Below are 13,352 nucleotides of genomic sequence, written 5' to 3' on the forward strand. Positions count from 1 at the left end.
GGGTGTACAGTAATGGGGGGGTACAGGGTGCACAGTAATGGGGGGTGCAGGGTGTACAGTAATGGGGGGTGCAGGGTGTACAGTAATGGGGGGGTACAGGGTGCACAGTAATGGGGGGGTACAGGGTGTACAGTAATGGGGGGGGTACAGGGTGCACAGTAATGGGGGGGTACAGGGTGCACAGTAATGGGGGGTACAGGGTGTACAGTAATGGGGGGTGCAGGGTGCACAGTAATGGGGGGGGTGCAGGGTGTACAGTAATTGGGGGGTGCAGGGTGTACAGTAATGGGGGGTGCAGGGTGCACAGTAATGGGGGGTGCAGGGTGTACAGTAATGGGGGGTGCAGGGTGTACAGTAATGGGGGGTGCAGGGTGCACAGTAATGGGGGTGCAGGGTGTACAGTAATGGGAGGTGCAGGGTGTACAGTAATAGGGGGGTGCAGGGTGTACAGTAATGGGGGTGCATTCTCAGGATCCTCATTGCTTAGGAAGTCCAGGACTCCTGTCTTCGCTCCTGTTTATTCACTTGAAGCAAATCTCAAAAACTTTGGATTAAAATGATTCCAAGTTGATTACAAACTTCATACAGAATATGATTTGTTCTCTCATCACTAAACCCTTCTTTCCTCTCTCAGGTTTCTCACCTTCATGGCTCTGTAAATCCAACTTTGGTATTGATCCACTTTGGCATATACTCCAGGTTTGTTTGGCAATGCACAGCCTATTCCCCAACTAACAATTCCACATAGGCGCCATCTGGAAATGCGGGAGATGGTGTCCTCACAAACAAAGGGTCCTCCGCTGTCCCCCTGTGTGCAATGTGTACAGGATATTACTATTCATATCATCATCTATTGCTTTGACTAATTGGAAAGTCTCCTACCTGGCAAGCATCAATGCCCCCATCGGCGTAGCCAGCGCAGAACATCTTTCCTGTGATCTGGTTGTTATAATAGTCTGGTTGATTACACACAGCATTGCTTATTATAGGCACCGAGGCTTCCTGCAGGATGTCTGACTGCTGACCTGAACAGAAAGGTGAATCATTGACTCCATAGTCCACAGTCTATATGATACTAAAAACTCAGCAACAGATCTTTATAGGCAAAATGTAACTCACCAAAGTACTGGGTATTACCCCAGCCGGTGACTGTGCACACCTTTCCATCTACAATCTGCTGCCCCAGTGCTGGGAGACAAACCGGCTGCACATATTCTAGGAGATACACAAAGGTACAACATTATACATGGCAAGTAACGTGTCTAAGGGTCCCCTACAGTCTACACTGCCATTTTATCATTTATATATAGAAAACATGTACATAAAGTGGAATCACAATGTACAAACATTACATTACTTATCCTGTACTGACCCTAAGTTACATGCTGTATTATACTCCAGAGCTGCACTCACTATTCTGCTGGTGGAGTCACTGTGTACATAAAATTACATTGCTGATCCTGAGATACATTCTGTATTATACTCTCCTGATCTCCTCTCTCTACTCTTGTGCATAGTCTATATATGATACTTCTAGTAGACTGCCTTGTATCTGCTCTCCTATGTTTCTACAGTTGTGAGTCTATATGATCCTCCTAGTAGACTTTCTTAAACCTCCTCTCCTCTGTTTCCTAATCATTCTTTTGAGTAGCAGCTACAGCTAATGGAAATTTCTAAAGAGCTGCATACATTTGATGGCAGCACCTTCAGCTGTCAGTATAAAGTTGTGGTGGTGGGGGTGGGGGCCTCCCGACTCCCCAGCTATAAATAATATCGGAGATTGGGCAGGATGGATTCTTAGTGCCCGACCACTTTGTTCCCAGAGGGATACATTAGCACCAGAGCTGTCTGCTTCCCCCTCCTCATGGGGAACCTATTAAAGTGTCACTGTCATTTTAACTTTCAAAATCTAAATCAGCAGTAGATGTGATATTAAGCAAGTTTGTTATTTACATTCGTTATTATTTTTTCGTTATCATGGAAAACACGGCAATTCCTCTTTTCTGACTCTTTTTTTTACTAAAAAAACAGGAAACCGTCAGAAAAGAGAAGTCCTAGGTATCCCAGGCCATCTGAGCGCTCGCAGAGAGAAGGCAGTCATGATTGACGGACACATTGAGCCAGGACTCTCTGTACTGGCCGGAACTCCTATGTTTAGTCTGTTTTTTTTCAACCAGCACAAGTCAGAAAATCTGCCACCACGAGACTGGACCTGGATACAGTAAGTATAGCTGTTATATATCAGCCACCAGGAGACTGGACCTGGATACAGTAAGTATAGCTGTTATATAGCCGCCTTCAGGATACTGGACCTGGATACAGTAAGTATAGCGGTTAGTAGCTGCCTTCAGGAGACTGGACCTGGATACAGTAAGTATAGCTGTTATATAGCTGCCTTCAGGAGAATGGACCTGGATACAGTAAGTATAGCTGGTATATAGCAGCCTTCAGGAGACTGGACCTGGATACAGTAAGTATAGCTGTTATATAGCTGCCTTCAGGAGACTGGACCTGGATACAGTAAGTATAGCTGTTATATAGCAGCCTTCAGGAGACTGGACCTGGATACAGTAAGTATAGCTGTTATATAGCTGCCATCAGGAGACTGGACCTGGATACAGTAAGTATAGCTGTTGCCGCCTTCAAGAGACTGGACCTGGATACAGTAAGTATAGCTGATATATAGCTGCCTTCAGGAGACTGGACCTGGATACAGTAAGTATAGCTGTTATATAGCTGCCTTCAGGAGACTGGACCTGGATACAGTAAGTATAGCTGTTATATAGCTGCCTTCAGAAGACTGGACCTGGATACAGTAAGTATAGCTGTTATATAGCTGCTTTCAGGAGACTGGAGCTGGATACAGTAAGTATAGCTGTTATATAGCCGCCTTCAAGAGACTGGACCTGGATACAGTAAGTATAGCTGTTGCTGCCTTCAAGAGACTGGAACTGGATACAGTAAGTATAGCTGGTGTATAGCAGCCTTCAGAAGACTGGACCTGGATACAGTAAGTATAGCTGTTATATAGCAGGAGACTGGACCTGGATACAGTAAGTATAGCTGATATATAGCTGCCTTCAGGAGACTGGACCTGGATACAGTAAGTATAGCTGTTATATAGCTGCCTTCAGAAGACTGGACCTGGATACAGTAAGTATAGCTGTTATATGGCTGCTTTCAGGAGACTGGGGCTGGATACAGTAAGTATAGCTGTTGCCGCCTTCAAGAGACTGGACCTGGATACAGTAAGTATAGCTGTTGCCGCCTTCAAAAAACTGGACCTGGATACAGTAAGTATAGCTGGTATATAGCAGCCTTCAGGAGACTGACCTGGATACAGTAAGTATAGCTGTTATATAGCAGGAGACAGGACCTGGATACAGTAAGTATAGTTGTTATATAGCTGTCTTCAGGAGACTGGACCTGGATACAGTAAGTATAGCTGTTATATAGCAGCCTTCAGGAGACTTGACCTGGATACAGTAAGTACTGCTGTTATATAGCTGTCTTCAGAAGACTGGACCTGGATACAGTAAGTATAGCTGTTATATAGCAGCCTTCAGGAGACTTGACCTGGATACAGTAAGTATAGCTGTTATATAGCAGCCTTCAGGAGACTGGACCTGGATACAGTAAGTATAGCTGTTATATAGCTGCCTTCAGGAGACTGGACCTGGATACAGTAAGTATAGCTGTTATATAGCAGCCTTCAGGAGACTGGACCTGGATACAGTAAGTATAGCTGTTATATAGCAGCCTTCAGGAGACTGGACCTGGATACAGTAAGTATAGCTGTTATATAGCAGCCTTCAGGAGACTGGACCTGGATACAGTAAGTATAGCTGTTATATAGCAGCCTTCAGGAAACTGGCCCTGGATACAGTAAGTATAGCTGTTATATAGCAGGAGACAGGACCTGGATACAGTAAGTATAGCTGGTTTTTTTCAACCAGCAAAAGTCAGAAAATCTGGCATCAGGAGACTGGACCTGGATACAGTAAGTATAGCTGTTATATAGCAGCCTTCAGGAGACTGGACCTGGATACAGTAAGTATAGCTGTTATATAGCAGCCTTCAGGAGACTGGACCTGGATACAGTAAGTATAGCTGATATATAGCAGCCTTCAGGAGACTGGACCTGGATACAGTAAGTATAGCTGTTGCCGCCTTCAGGAGACTGAACCTGGATACAGTAAGTATAGCTGTTATATAGCAGCCTTCAGGAGACTACACCTGGATACAGTAAATATAGCTGTTATATAGCTGCCTTCAGGAGACTGGAGCTGGATACAGTAAGTATAGCTGTTGCCGCCTTCAAGAGACTGGACCTGGATACAGTAAGTATAGATGGTATATAGCAGCCTTCAGGAGACTGGACCTGGATACAGTAAATATAGCTGTTATATAGAAGGAGACAGGACATGGATACAGTAAGTATAGTTGTTATATAGCTGTCTTCAGGAGACTGGACCTGGATACAGTAAGTATAGCTGTTATATAGCAGCCTTCAGGAGACTTGACCTGGATACAGTAAGTACTGCTGTTATATAGCTGTCTTCAGGAGACTGGACCTGGATACAGTAAGTATAGCTGTTATATAGCAGCCTTCAGGAGACTGGACCTGGATACAGTAAGTATAGCTGATATATAGCAGCCTTCAGGAGACTGGACCTGGATACAGTAAGTATAGCTGTTGCCGCCTTCAGGAGACTGGACCTGGATACAGTAAGTATAGCTGATATATAGCTGCCTTCAGGAGACTGGACCTGGATACAGTAAGTATAGCTGTTATATATCAGCCACCAGGAGACTGGACCTGGATACAGTAAGTATAGCTGTTATATAGCCGCCTTCAGGATACTGGACCTGGATACAGTAAGTATAGCGGTTAGTAGCTGCCTTCAGGAGACTGGACCTGGATACAGTAAGTATAGCTGTTATATAGCTGCCTTCAGGAGAATGGACCTGGATACAGTAAGTATAGCTGGTATATAGCAGCCTTCAGGAGACTGGACCTGGATACAGTAAGTATAGCTGTTATATAGCTGCCTTCAGGAGACTGGACCTGGATACAGTAAGTATAGCTGTTATATAGCTGCCTTCAGGAGACTGGACCTGGATACAGTAAGTATAGCTGTTATATAGCTGCCTTCAGGAGACTGGACCTGGTTACAGTAAGTATAGCGGTTAATAGCTGCCTTCAGGAGACTGGACCTGGATGCAGTAAGTATAGCTGTTATATAGCTGCCTTCAGGAGACTGGAGCTGGATACAGTAAGTATAGCTGTTATATAGCTGCCTTCAGGAGACTGGACCTGGATACAATAAGTATAGCTGTTATATAGCTGCCTTCAGGAGACTGGACCTGGATACAGTAAGTATAGCTGTTATATAGCAGCCTTCAGGAGACTGGACCTGGATACAGTAAGTATAGCTGTTATATAGCTGCCATCAGGAGACTGGACCTGGATACAGTAAGTATAGCTGTTATATAGCAGTCAGGAGACTGGACCTGGATACAGTAAGTATAGCTGTTATATAGCTGCCATCAGGAGACTGGACCTGGATACAGTAAGTATAGCTGTTGCCGCCTTCAAGAGACTGGACCTGGATACAGTAAGTATAGCTGATATATAGCTGCCTTCAGGAGACTGGACCTGGATACAGTAAGTATAGCTGTTATATAGCTGCCTTCAGGAGACTGGACCTGGATACAGTAAGTATAGCTGTTATATAGCAGGAGACTGGACCTGGATACAGTAAGTATAGCTGATATATAGCTGCCTTCAGGAGACTGGACCTGGATACAGTAAGTATAGCTGTTATATAGCTGCCTTCAGAAGACTGGACCTGGATACAGTAAGTATAGCTGTTATATGGCTGCTTTCAGGAGACTGGAGCTGGATACAGTAAGTATAGCTGTTGCCGCCTTCAAGAGACTGGACCTGGATACAGTAAGTATAGCTGTTGCCGCCTTCAAAAAACTGGACCTGGATACAGTAAGTATAGCTGGTATATAGCAGCCTTCAGGAGACTGACCTGGATACAGTAAGTATAGCTGTTATATAGCAGGAGACAGGACCTGGATACAGTAAGTATAGTTGTTATATAGCTGTCTTCAGGAGACTGGACCTGGATACAGTAAGTATAGCTGTTATATAGCAGCCTTCAGGAGACTTGACCTGGATACAGTAAGTATAGCTGTTATATAGCAGCCTTCAGGAGACTGGACCTGGATACAGTAAGTATAGCTGTTATATAGCTGCCTTCAGGAGACTGGACCTGGATACAGTAAGTATAGCTGTTATATAGCAGCCTTCAGGAGACTGGACCTGGATACAGTAAGTATAGCTGTTATATAGCAGCCTTCAGGAGACTGGACCTGGATACAGTAAGTATAGCTGTTATATAGCAGCCTTCAGGAGACTGGACCTGGATACAGTAAGTATAGCTGTTATATAGCAGCCTTCAGGAAACTGGCCCTGGATACAGTAAGTATAGCTGTTATATAGCAGGAGACAGGACCTGGATACAGTAAGTATAGCTGGTTTTTTTCAACCAGCAAAAGTCAGAAAATCTGGCATCAGGAGACTGGACCTGGATACAGTAAGTATAGCTGTTATATAGCAGCCTTCAGGAGACTGGACCTGGATACAGTAAGTATAGCTGTTATATAGCAGCCTTCAGGAGACTGGACCTGGATACAGTAAGTATAGCTGTTGCCGCCTTCAGGAGACTGGACCTGGATACAGTAAGTATAGCTGTTATATAGCAGCCTTCAGGAGACTACACCTGGATACAGTAAATATAGCTGTTATATAGCAGCCTTCAGGAGACTGGAGCTGGATACAGTAAGTATAGCTGTTGCCGCCTTCAAGAGACTGGACCTGGATACAGTAAGTATAGATGGTATATAGCAGCCTTCAGGAGACTGGACCTGGATACAGTAAGTATAGCTGTTATATAGAAGGAGACAGGACATGGATACAGTAAGTATAGTTGTTATATAGCTGTCTTCAGGAGACTGGACCTGGATACAGTAAGTATAGCTGTTATATAGCAGCCTTCAGGAGACTTGACCTGGATACAGTAAGTACTGCTGTTATATAGCTGTCTTCAGGAGACTGGACCTGGATACAGTAAGTATAGCTGTTATATAGCAGCCTTCAGGAGACTGGACCTGGATACAGTAAGTATAGCTGATATATAGCAGCCTTCAGGAGACTGGACCTGGATACAGTAAGTATAGCTGTTGCCGCCTTCAGGAGACTGGACCTGGATACAGTAAGTATAGCTGATATATAGCTGCCTTCAGGAGACTGGACCTGGATACAGTAAGTATAGCTGTTATATAGCTGCCTTCAGGAGACTGGACCTGGATACAGTAAGTATAGCTGTTATATAGCTGCCTTCAGGAGACTGGAGCTGGATACAGTAAGTATAGCTGTTGCCGCCTTCAAGAGACTGGACCTGGATACAGTAAGTATAGCTGGTATAGAGCAGCCTTCAGGAGACTGGACCTGGATACAGTAAGTATAGCTCTTATATAGAAGGAGACAGGACATGGATACAGTAAGTATAGTTGTTATATAGCTGTCTTCAGGAGACTGGACCTGGATACAGTAAGTATAGCTGTTATATAGCAGCCTTCAGGAGACTTGACCTGGATACAGTAAGTACTGCTGTTATATAGCTGTCTTCAGGAGACTGGACCTGGATACAGTAAGTATAGCTGTTATATAGCAGGAGACAGGACCTGGATACAGTAAGTATAGCTGGTATATAGCAGCCTTCAGGAGACTTGACCTGGATACAGTAAGTACTGCTGTTTTATAGCTGCCTTCAGGATACTGGACCTGGATACAGTAAGTATAGCTGTTATATAGCAGCCTTCAGGAGACTGGACCTGGATACAGTAAGTATAGCTGTTATATAGCTGCCTTTAGGAGACTGGACCTGGATACAGTAAGTATAGCTGTTATATAGCTGCCTTCAGGAGACTGGACCTGGATACAGTAAGTATAGCTGTTATATAGCTGCCTTCAGGAGACTGGACCTGGATACAGTAAGTATAGCTGTTGCCGCCTTCAGGAGACTGGACCTGGATACAGTAAGTATAGCTGTTATATAGCAGGAGACAGGACCTGGATACAGTAAGTATAGCTGGTATATAGCAGCCTTCAGGAGACTTGACATGGATACAGTAAGTACTGCTGTTTTATAGCTGCCTTCAGGATACTGGACCTGGATACAGTAAGTATAGCTGTTATATAGCAGCCTTCAGGAGACTGGACCTGGATACAGTAAGTATAGCTGTTATATAGCTGCCTTTAGGAGACTGGACCTGGATACAGTAAGTATAGCTGTTATATAGCTGCCTTCAGGAGACTGGACCTGGATACAGTAAGTATAGCTGTTATATAGCTGCCTTCAGGAGACTGGACCTGGATACAGTAAGTATAGCTGTTGCCGCCTTCAGGAGACTGGACCTGGATACAGTAAGTATAGCTGGTATATAGCAGCCTTCAGGAGACTGGACCTGGATACAGTAAGCATAGCTGTTATATAGCTGCCTTCAGGAGACTGGACCTGGATACAGTAAGTATAGCTGTTATATAGCTGCCTTCAGGAGACTGGACCTGGATACAGTAAGTATAGCTGTTATATAGCTGCTTTTAGGAGACTGGACCTGGATACAGTAAGTATAGCTGTTATATAGCTGCCTTCAGGAGACTGGACCTGGATACAGTAAGTATAGCTGTTATATAGCTGCCTTCAGGAGACTGGACCTGGATACAGTAAGTATAGCTGGTATATAGAAGCCTTCAGGAGACTGGACCTGGATACAGTAAGCATAGCTGTTATATAGCAGGAGACAGGACCTGGATACAGTAAGTATAGCTGTTATATAGCTGCCTTCAGGAGACTGGACCTGGATACAGTAAGTATAGCTGGTATATAGCAGCCTTCAGGAGACTGGACCTGGATACAGTAAGTATAGCTGGTATATAGCTGCCTTCAGGAGACTGGACCTGGATACAGTACGTATAGCTGCTATATAGCAGCCTTCAGGAGACTGGACCTGGATACAGTAAGTACTGCTGTTATATAGCTGCCTTCAGGAGACTGGACCTGGATACAGTAAGTATAGCTGTTATATAGCAGGAGACAGGACCTGGATACAGTAAGTATAGCTGTTATATAGCAGGAGACTGGACCTGGATACAGTAAGTATAGCTGTTATATAGCAGGAGACAGGACCTGGATACAGTAAGTATAGCTGTTATATAGCAGGAGACAGGACCTGGATACAGTAAGTATAGCTGTTATATAGCAGCCTTCAGGAAACTGGACCTGGATTTCTGGTAAGTTCAGCTTTGTTATACAGCATGATAACAGCAAAAAAAAATAATGAATGTATATTACAAACTTGCTTTATTTCACATCTACTGCTGATTTAGATCTTGAAAGTTATAACCATGGTGACACTTTAAGGCCGTCTGTATAGATCTCTTAATTGGAAGGTTTTAGGAAGTTACTTCATTTTGCAGGCAGGAAACAAGTAACAATACGTTGGTGGCCGGTGTCCATAGCCACTAAAATTCTACAACTTCTCTGTTATTTCTTGTTACATGGATAGACTTGTGTAGGTTCTCTACCTGTGAGTGTGAGCGGGCTGAGCAGATGCACCAGGGCAATGTCATTGCTGTTTTCTTCACTGTCCGTGTATAGAAAGGGTAAGTATCCAGCGTGATATATAACACTCTTCACACTGTGCATATATTCTCGGGATGAGAGATGTGATGCGCCCCCTGCATACACTCTCCATTGACTCACCACACGATTTCTCCTGAGGATGAAGCAAGAGTAGCAGAATGATATACCGCACCCAGTGCACATGTCTCCACTCTCCTCTTTGCAGTCTATTCACTTACTCTGGAAAGCAGTGTGCTGCAGTGAGGACCCACTCACTGGATATCAAGGAGCCCCCACAAAGGTGGGTGCCATCATATCTGAGGCTGACCTGCCACGGCCACTGACCTAGGGCTGCATCTTGTCCCCCCACAATTCTGTCCACGGCCATCTTTCTCCGTCCGCAGTCTGTGGAAGCAGATGAGAGAGCAGGTCACAGATCACACATGGGACTGTAGCCATTGCCATGGGATTAGAGCCCCCTGATCACCACACAATGGCCCCGATAATCAACTAATATTGGAAAATGACTTCTTATCTACTATCCTGCACATTTCTAATATATTTAGTGTTTTAATTTGTCATCACTTTCACACTCTCTGGAACTATATGACTGATGGCCTACGTACAGGATCGGCCATCAATCACTGATCGTGGGGTGCTGACACCATCAGCTGCCTGGGCTACACAGTGAGCCGCCTATGTGAGCTGCAGTTACCCAGCACCACCACTATGCAATGACTGGAGCTGTTCTTACCGCATTGGTCACTATGTAACGCAGGGGCTGGACAGATGATTGTGGGGGTGCTGGCGTTGGTTCTCCACCCATCAGTAATAACCCTATGGATAGCTCATCAGTCATATCCAAACAGTGTGCAAAAGGGAGGAGTACTCGCCGATAGTTGTGTATAATTACTTCTTTGATTCAGCGTCCATTACTTCTGACATCAGCTGCACAGCCAGAGGAAATGGTGGGAAACGCTGCCGCCATGCTCCCTCTCCCTGCATCACATCAAGAAGCCATGGACACCCAATAATAGAAGTATTTACTATTGTGCGCCCAACTCTACACTAAGGCCCACAGCAGCCAATCACAGCTCCTCTATCATTTTACTAGAGCGGAGAGCTGTGATTGGCTGCTGTGGGAGTGGGGCAGTGATTGGTTGCTGTGGGAGCGGGGCTGCCATTGGTTGTTGTGGGAGATGAGCTGTGATTGGCTGCTGTGGGAGTGGGGCAGTGATTGGTTGCTGTGGGAGTGGGGCTGTGATTGGCTGCTGTGGGAGTGGGGCAGTGATTGGTTGCTGTGGGAGCGGGGCTGCCATTGGCTGCTGTGGGAGCGGGGCTGTGATTGGCTGCTGTGGGAGTGGGGCTGTGATTGGCTGCTGTGGGAGTGGGGCAGTGATTGGTTGCTGTGGGAGTGGGGCTGTGATTGGCTGCTGTGGGAGTGGGGCTGTGATTGGCTGCTGTGGGAGTGGGGCAGTGATTGGTTGCTGTGGGAGCGGGGCTGCCATTGGTTGTTGTGGGAGATGAGCTGTGATTGGCTGCTGTGGGAGTGGGGCTGTGATTGGCTGCTGTGGGAGTGGGGCTGTGATTGGCTGCTGTGGGAGTGGGGCTGTGATTGGCTGCTGTGGGAGTGGGGCAGTGATTGGTTGCTGTGGGAGCGGGGCTGCCATTGGTTGTTGTGGGAGATGAGCTGTGATTGGCTGCTGTGGGAGCTGAGCTGTGATTGGTTGCTGTGAGAGCTGAACTGTGATTGGTTGCTGTTAGAGCTGAGCTGTGATTGGTCGCTGTGGGAGTTGAACTGTGATCAGCTGACATCGTTGTCTTTTATAACACATGATGATTATTGGCCGATAATCGTTTTGTGTAATAGGGCCTTAAGTTTTTGTGTCGGTAAGATAACAAGTGCACCTGCGTATAGTGTGGTTAGTGCAGTGCCCTGAGGTCTGCTGGGTACAGTGGTGCAATCTTTCATCAATCATCTAGTAGCAGTGTAATAAGAGGAATATAAGAACAGACTGACATATAGGGAACTTGTCTGACTTTACCTTGACACTGAACAGAGAGAAATTGACCACTGGGGCACTCACTGTGGGGGAAAAGAAAAGAGGTGTCATCACTTGTTATGCATCATCCATTCTGTAGTCTATATGACCATTATGGGACCCTCGTCAGGGGTCCTCAGCACCTCTGCTGACTGTCTGTAGATAGATAGATATTTTTCATTTCATTTTTTTTTCATGCACTACAAACAAACTACGACAGTAAAATAGGTATACCGTGCAGCCACATACTGAATCTAATAATGTGCTACCTTAACATCTATGGAGAAACAGCCGCCTGTGCACACATTGGGAGAAAATCCTGCCCCTACCTCTGGGAGTGCTGTAGTGCTTGTTTCTCCACCATGACTCCACTCACTTCCATCTGAGTGTGCGACATGCTGACCCCAAGCAGGGCCCCAACCCCCCTCCCTAGATCTGTGGCCCCAGAACCCCCTTTATTACCAGCCTCACAGGTCCATATGCTGAGAGCCCACCCTGGTGGACACTGCAGGCAACCAGAATTCTAATATTCATGTTACCTTGTACAGAAGACAAATGTCCAAGTTTACTAATGAACGGGGGCGGGAAGGGGTTGTGAATAAAAGGGGTGCGGTGTGAAGAGAGGGGGCGGGGCTAACTTTAGAATGTAATTTCCCTATGTGGATCCTGAGTAAGGCAACAAGCCCATCAAACCAGTCTGTCTTAATCTGAATAACAATCTGACAGAATCAACATTCAAGATTAGCTAAAGCATTTGTGACACCCTCACCTGTTTCTTCTCTTACCCTTACTTACTCTTTATACCATGGGTCTCCAAACTGCGGCCCTCCAGCTGTTGCAAAACTACATTTCCCATCATGCCTGGACAGCCAAATCCAAAGCTTTAGCTGTCCAGGCATGATGGGAGTTTTAGTTTTGCAACAGCTGGAGGGCTGCAGTTTGGAGACCCATACACATTTATAGCTTTTACAGTGAAGAACCCCAGGTGACTATTGTACACATATATAGCTCTTACAGTAAAGAACCAGATCCCCAGGTGACTACTTTACACATTTATAGCTCTTACAGTAAAGAACCAGCTCATCGGATGATTACCTTACACATTTACAGCTGTTACAGTAAAGAACCAGCTCCCCGGGTGACTAGTTTACACATTTATAGCTATTACAGTAAAGGACCAGCTTCTCAGGTGACCGGTTTACACATTACCCTGTGCTACCATGTGAGTTATAAGAGTAGTCAGGCCCCGTGTCAGCACTGGGCTTACCCGGGCAAGTGCCAAGGCCCCAGGGGCCCAGAGAGAGAGGGGAGCCTGATGTTGTGATGTTCAGCCTGCTCACTGTAGTGCAGGGTAAGTGCTGAACAACAAGAGAAAGAGCAGGACCTGCCAGTGTCCTGCAGAGAGAGGAATGATGGACCAATCATGATTGGAAGGTCCTCAACCTAATTACAGTGCGGAGATCGGCCGGCAGAGAGGAAAAGAGAGAAGACTGAGCTGTAAGTTCTGTGTGTGTCACTCAGTGTCTGGACTGGAAATGAAAAAATAGAATTCTTAAAAATGTAATTGCGCCTTCCATCCCACAACGCCAAAAAATCCCAAAACAAAAAATCT

General features: G+C 45.6%; 1 protein-coding gene across 1 annotated transcript in view; it reads right to left on the minus strand.

Annotated features, from left to right (window-relative positions):
• Positions 1-12,137, minus strand: part of HPN (hepsin) — an 84,779-nt gene extending 72,642 nt beyond the window's left edge. Inside the window, exons 1-7 of the mRNA XM_069946828.1 lie at positions 12,070-12,137; positions 11,744-11,784; positions 9,938-10,103; positions 9,662-9,852; positions 1,120-1,215; positions 883-1,025; positions 644-808 (exon numbers count right to left, since the gene is read on the minus strand). Of these exons, the coding sequence (XP_069802929.1) occupies positions 644-808; positions 883-1,025; positions 1,120-1,215; positions 9,662-9,852; positions 9,938-10,103; positions 11,744-11,784; positions 12,070-12,137 (870 nt within the window). The remainder of the gene's footprint in view (positions 1-643; positions 809-882; positions 1,026-1,119; positions 1,216-9,661; positions 9,853-9,937; positions 10,104-11,743; positions 11,785-12,069) is intronic.
• Between the last annotated feature and the right edge of the window lie 1,215 nt (positions 12,138-13,352).

This window comes from Dendropsophus ebraccatus, chromosome 12 (assembly GCF_027789765.1).
Source record: "Dendropsophus ebraccatus isolate aDenEbr1 chromosome 12, aDenEbr1.pat, whole genome shotgun sequence".
Taxonomy (NCBI): Eukaryota; Metazoa; Chordata; class Amphibia; order Anura; family Hylidae; genus Dendropsophus; species Dendropsophus ebraccatus.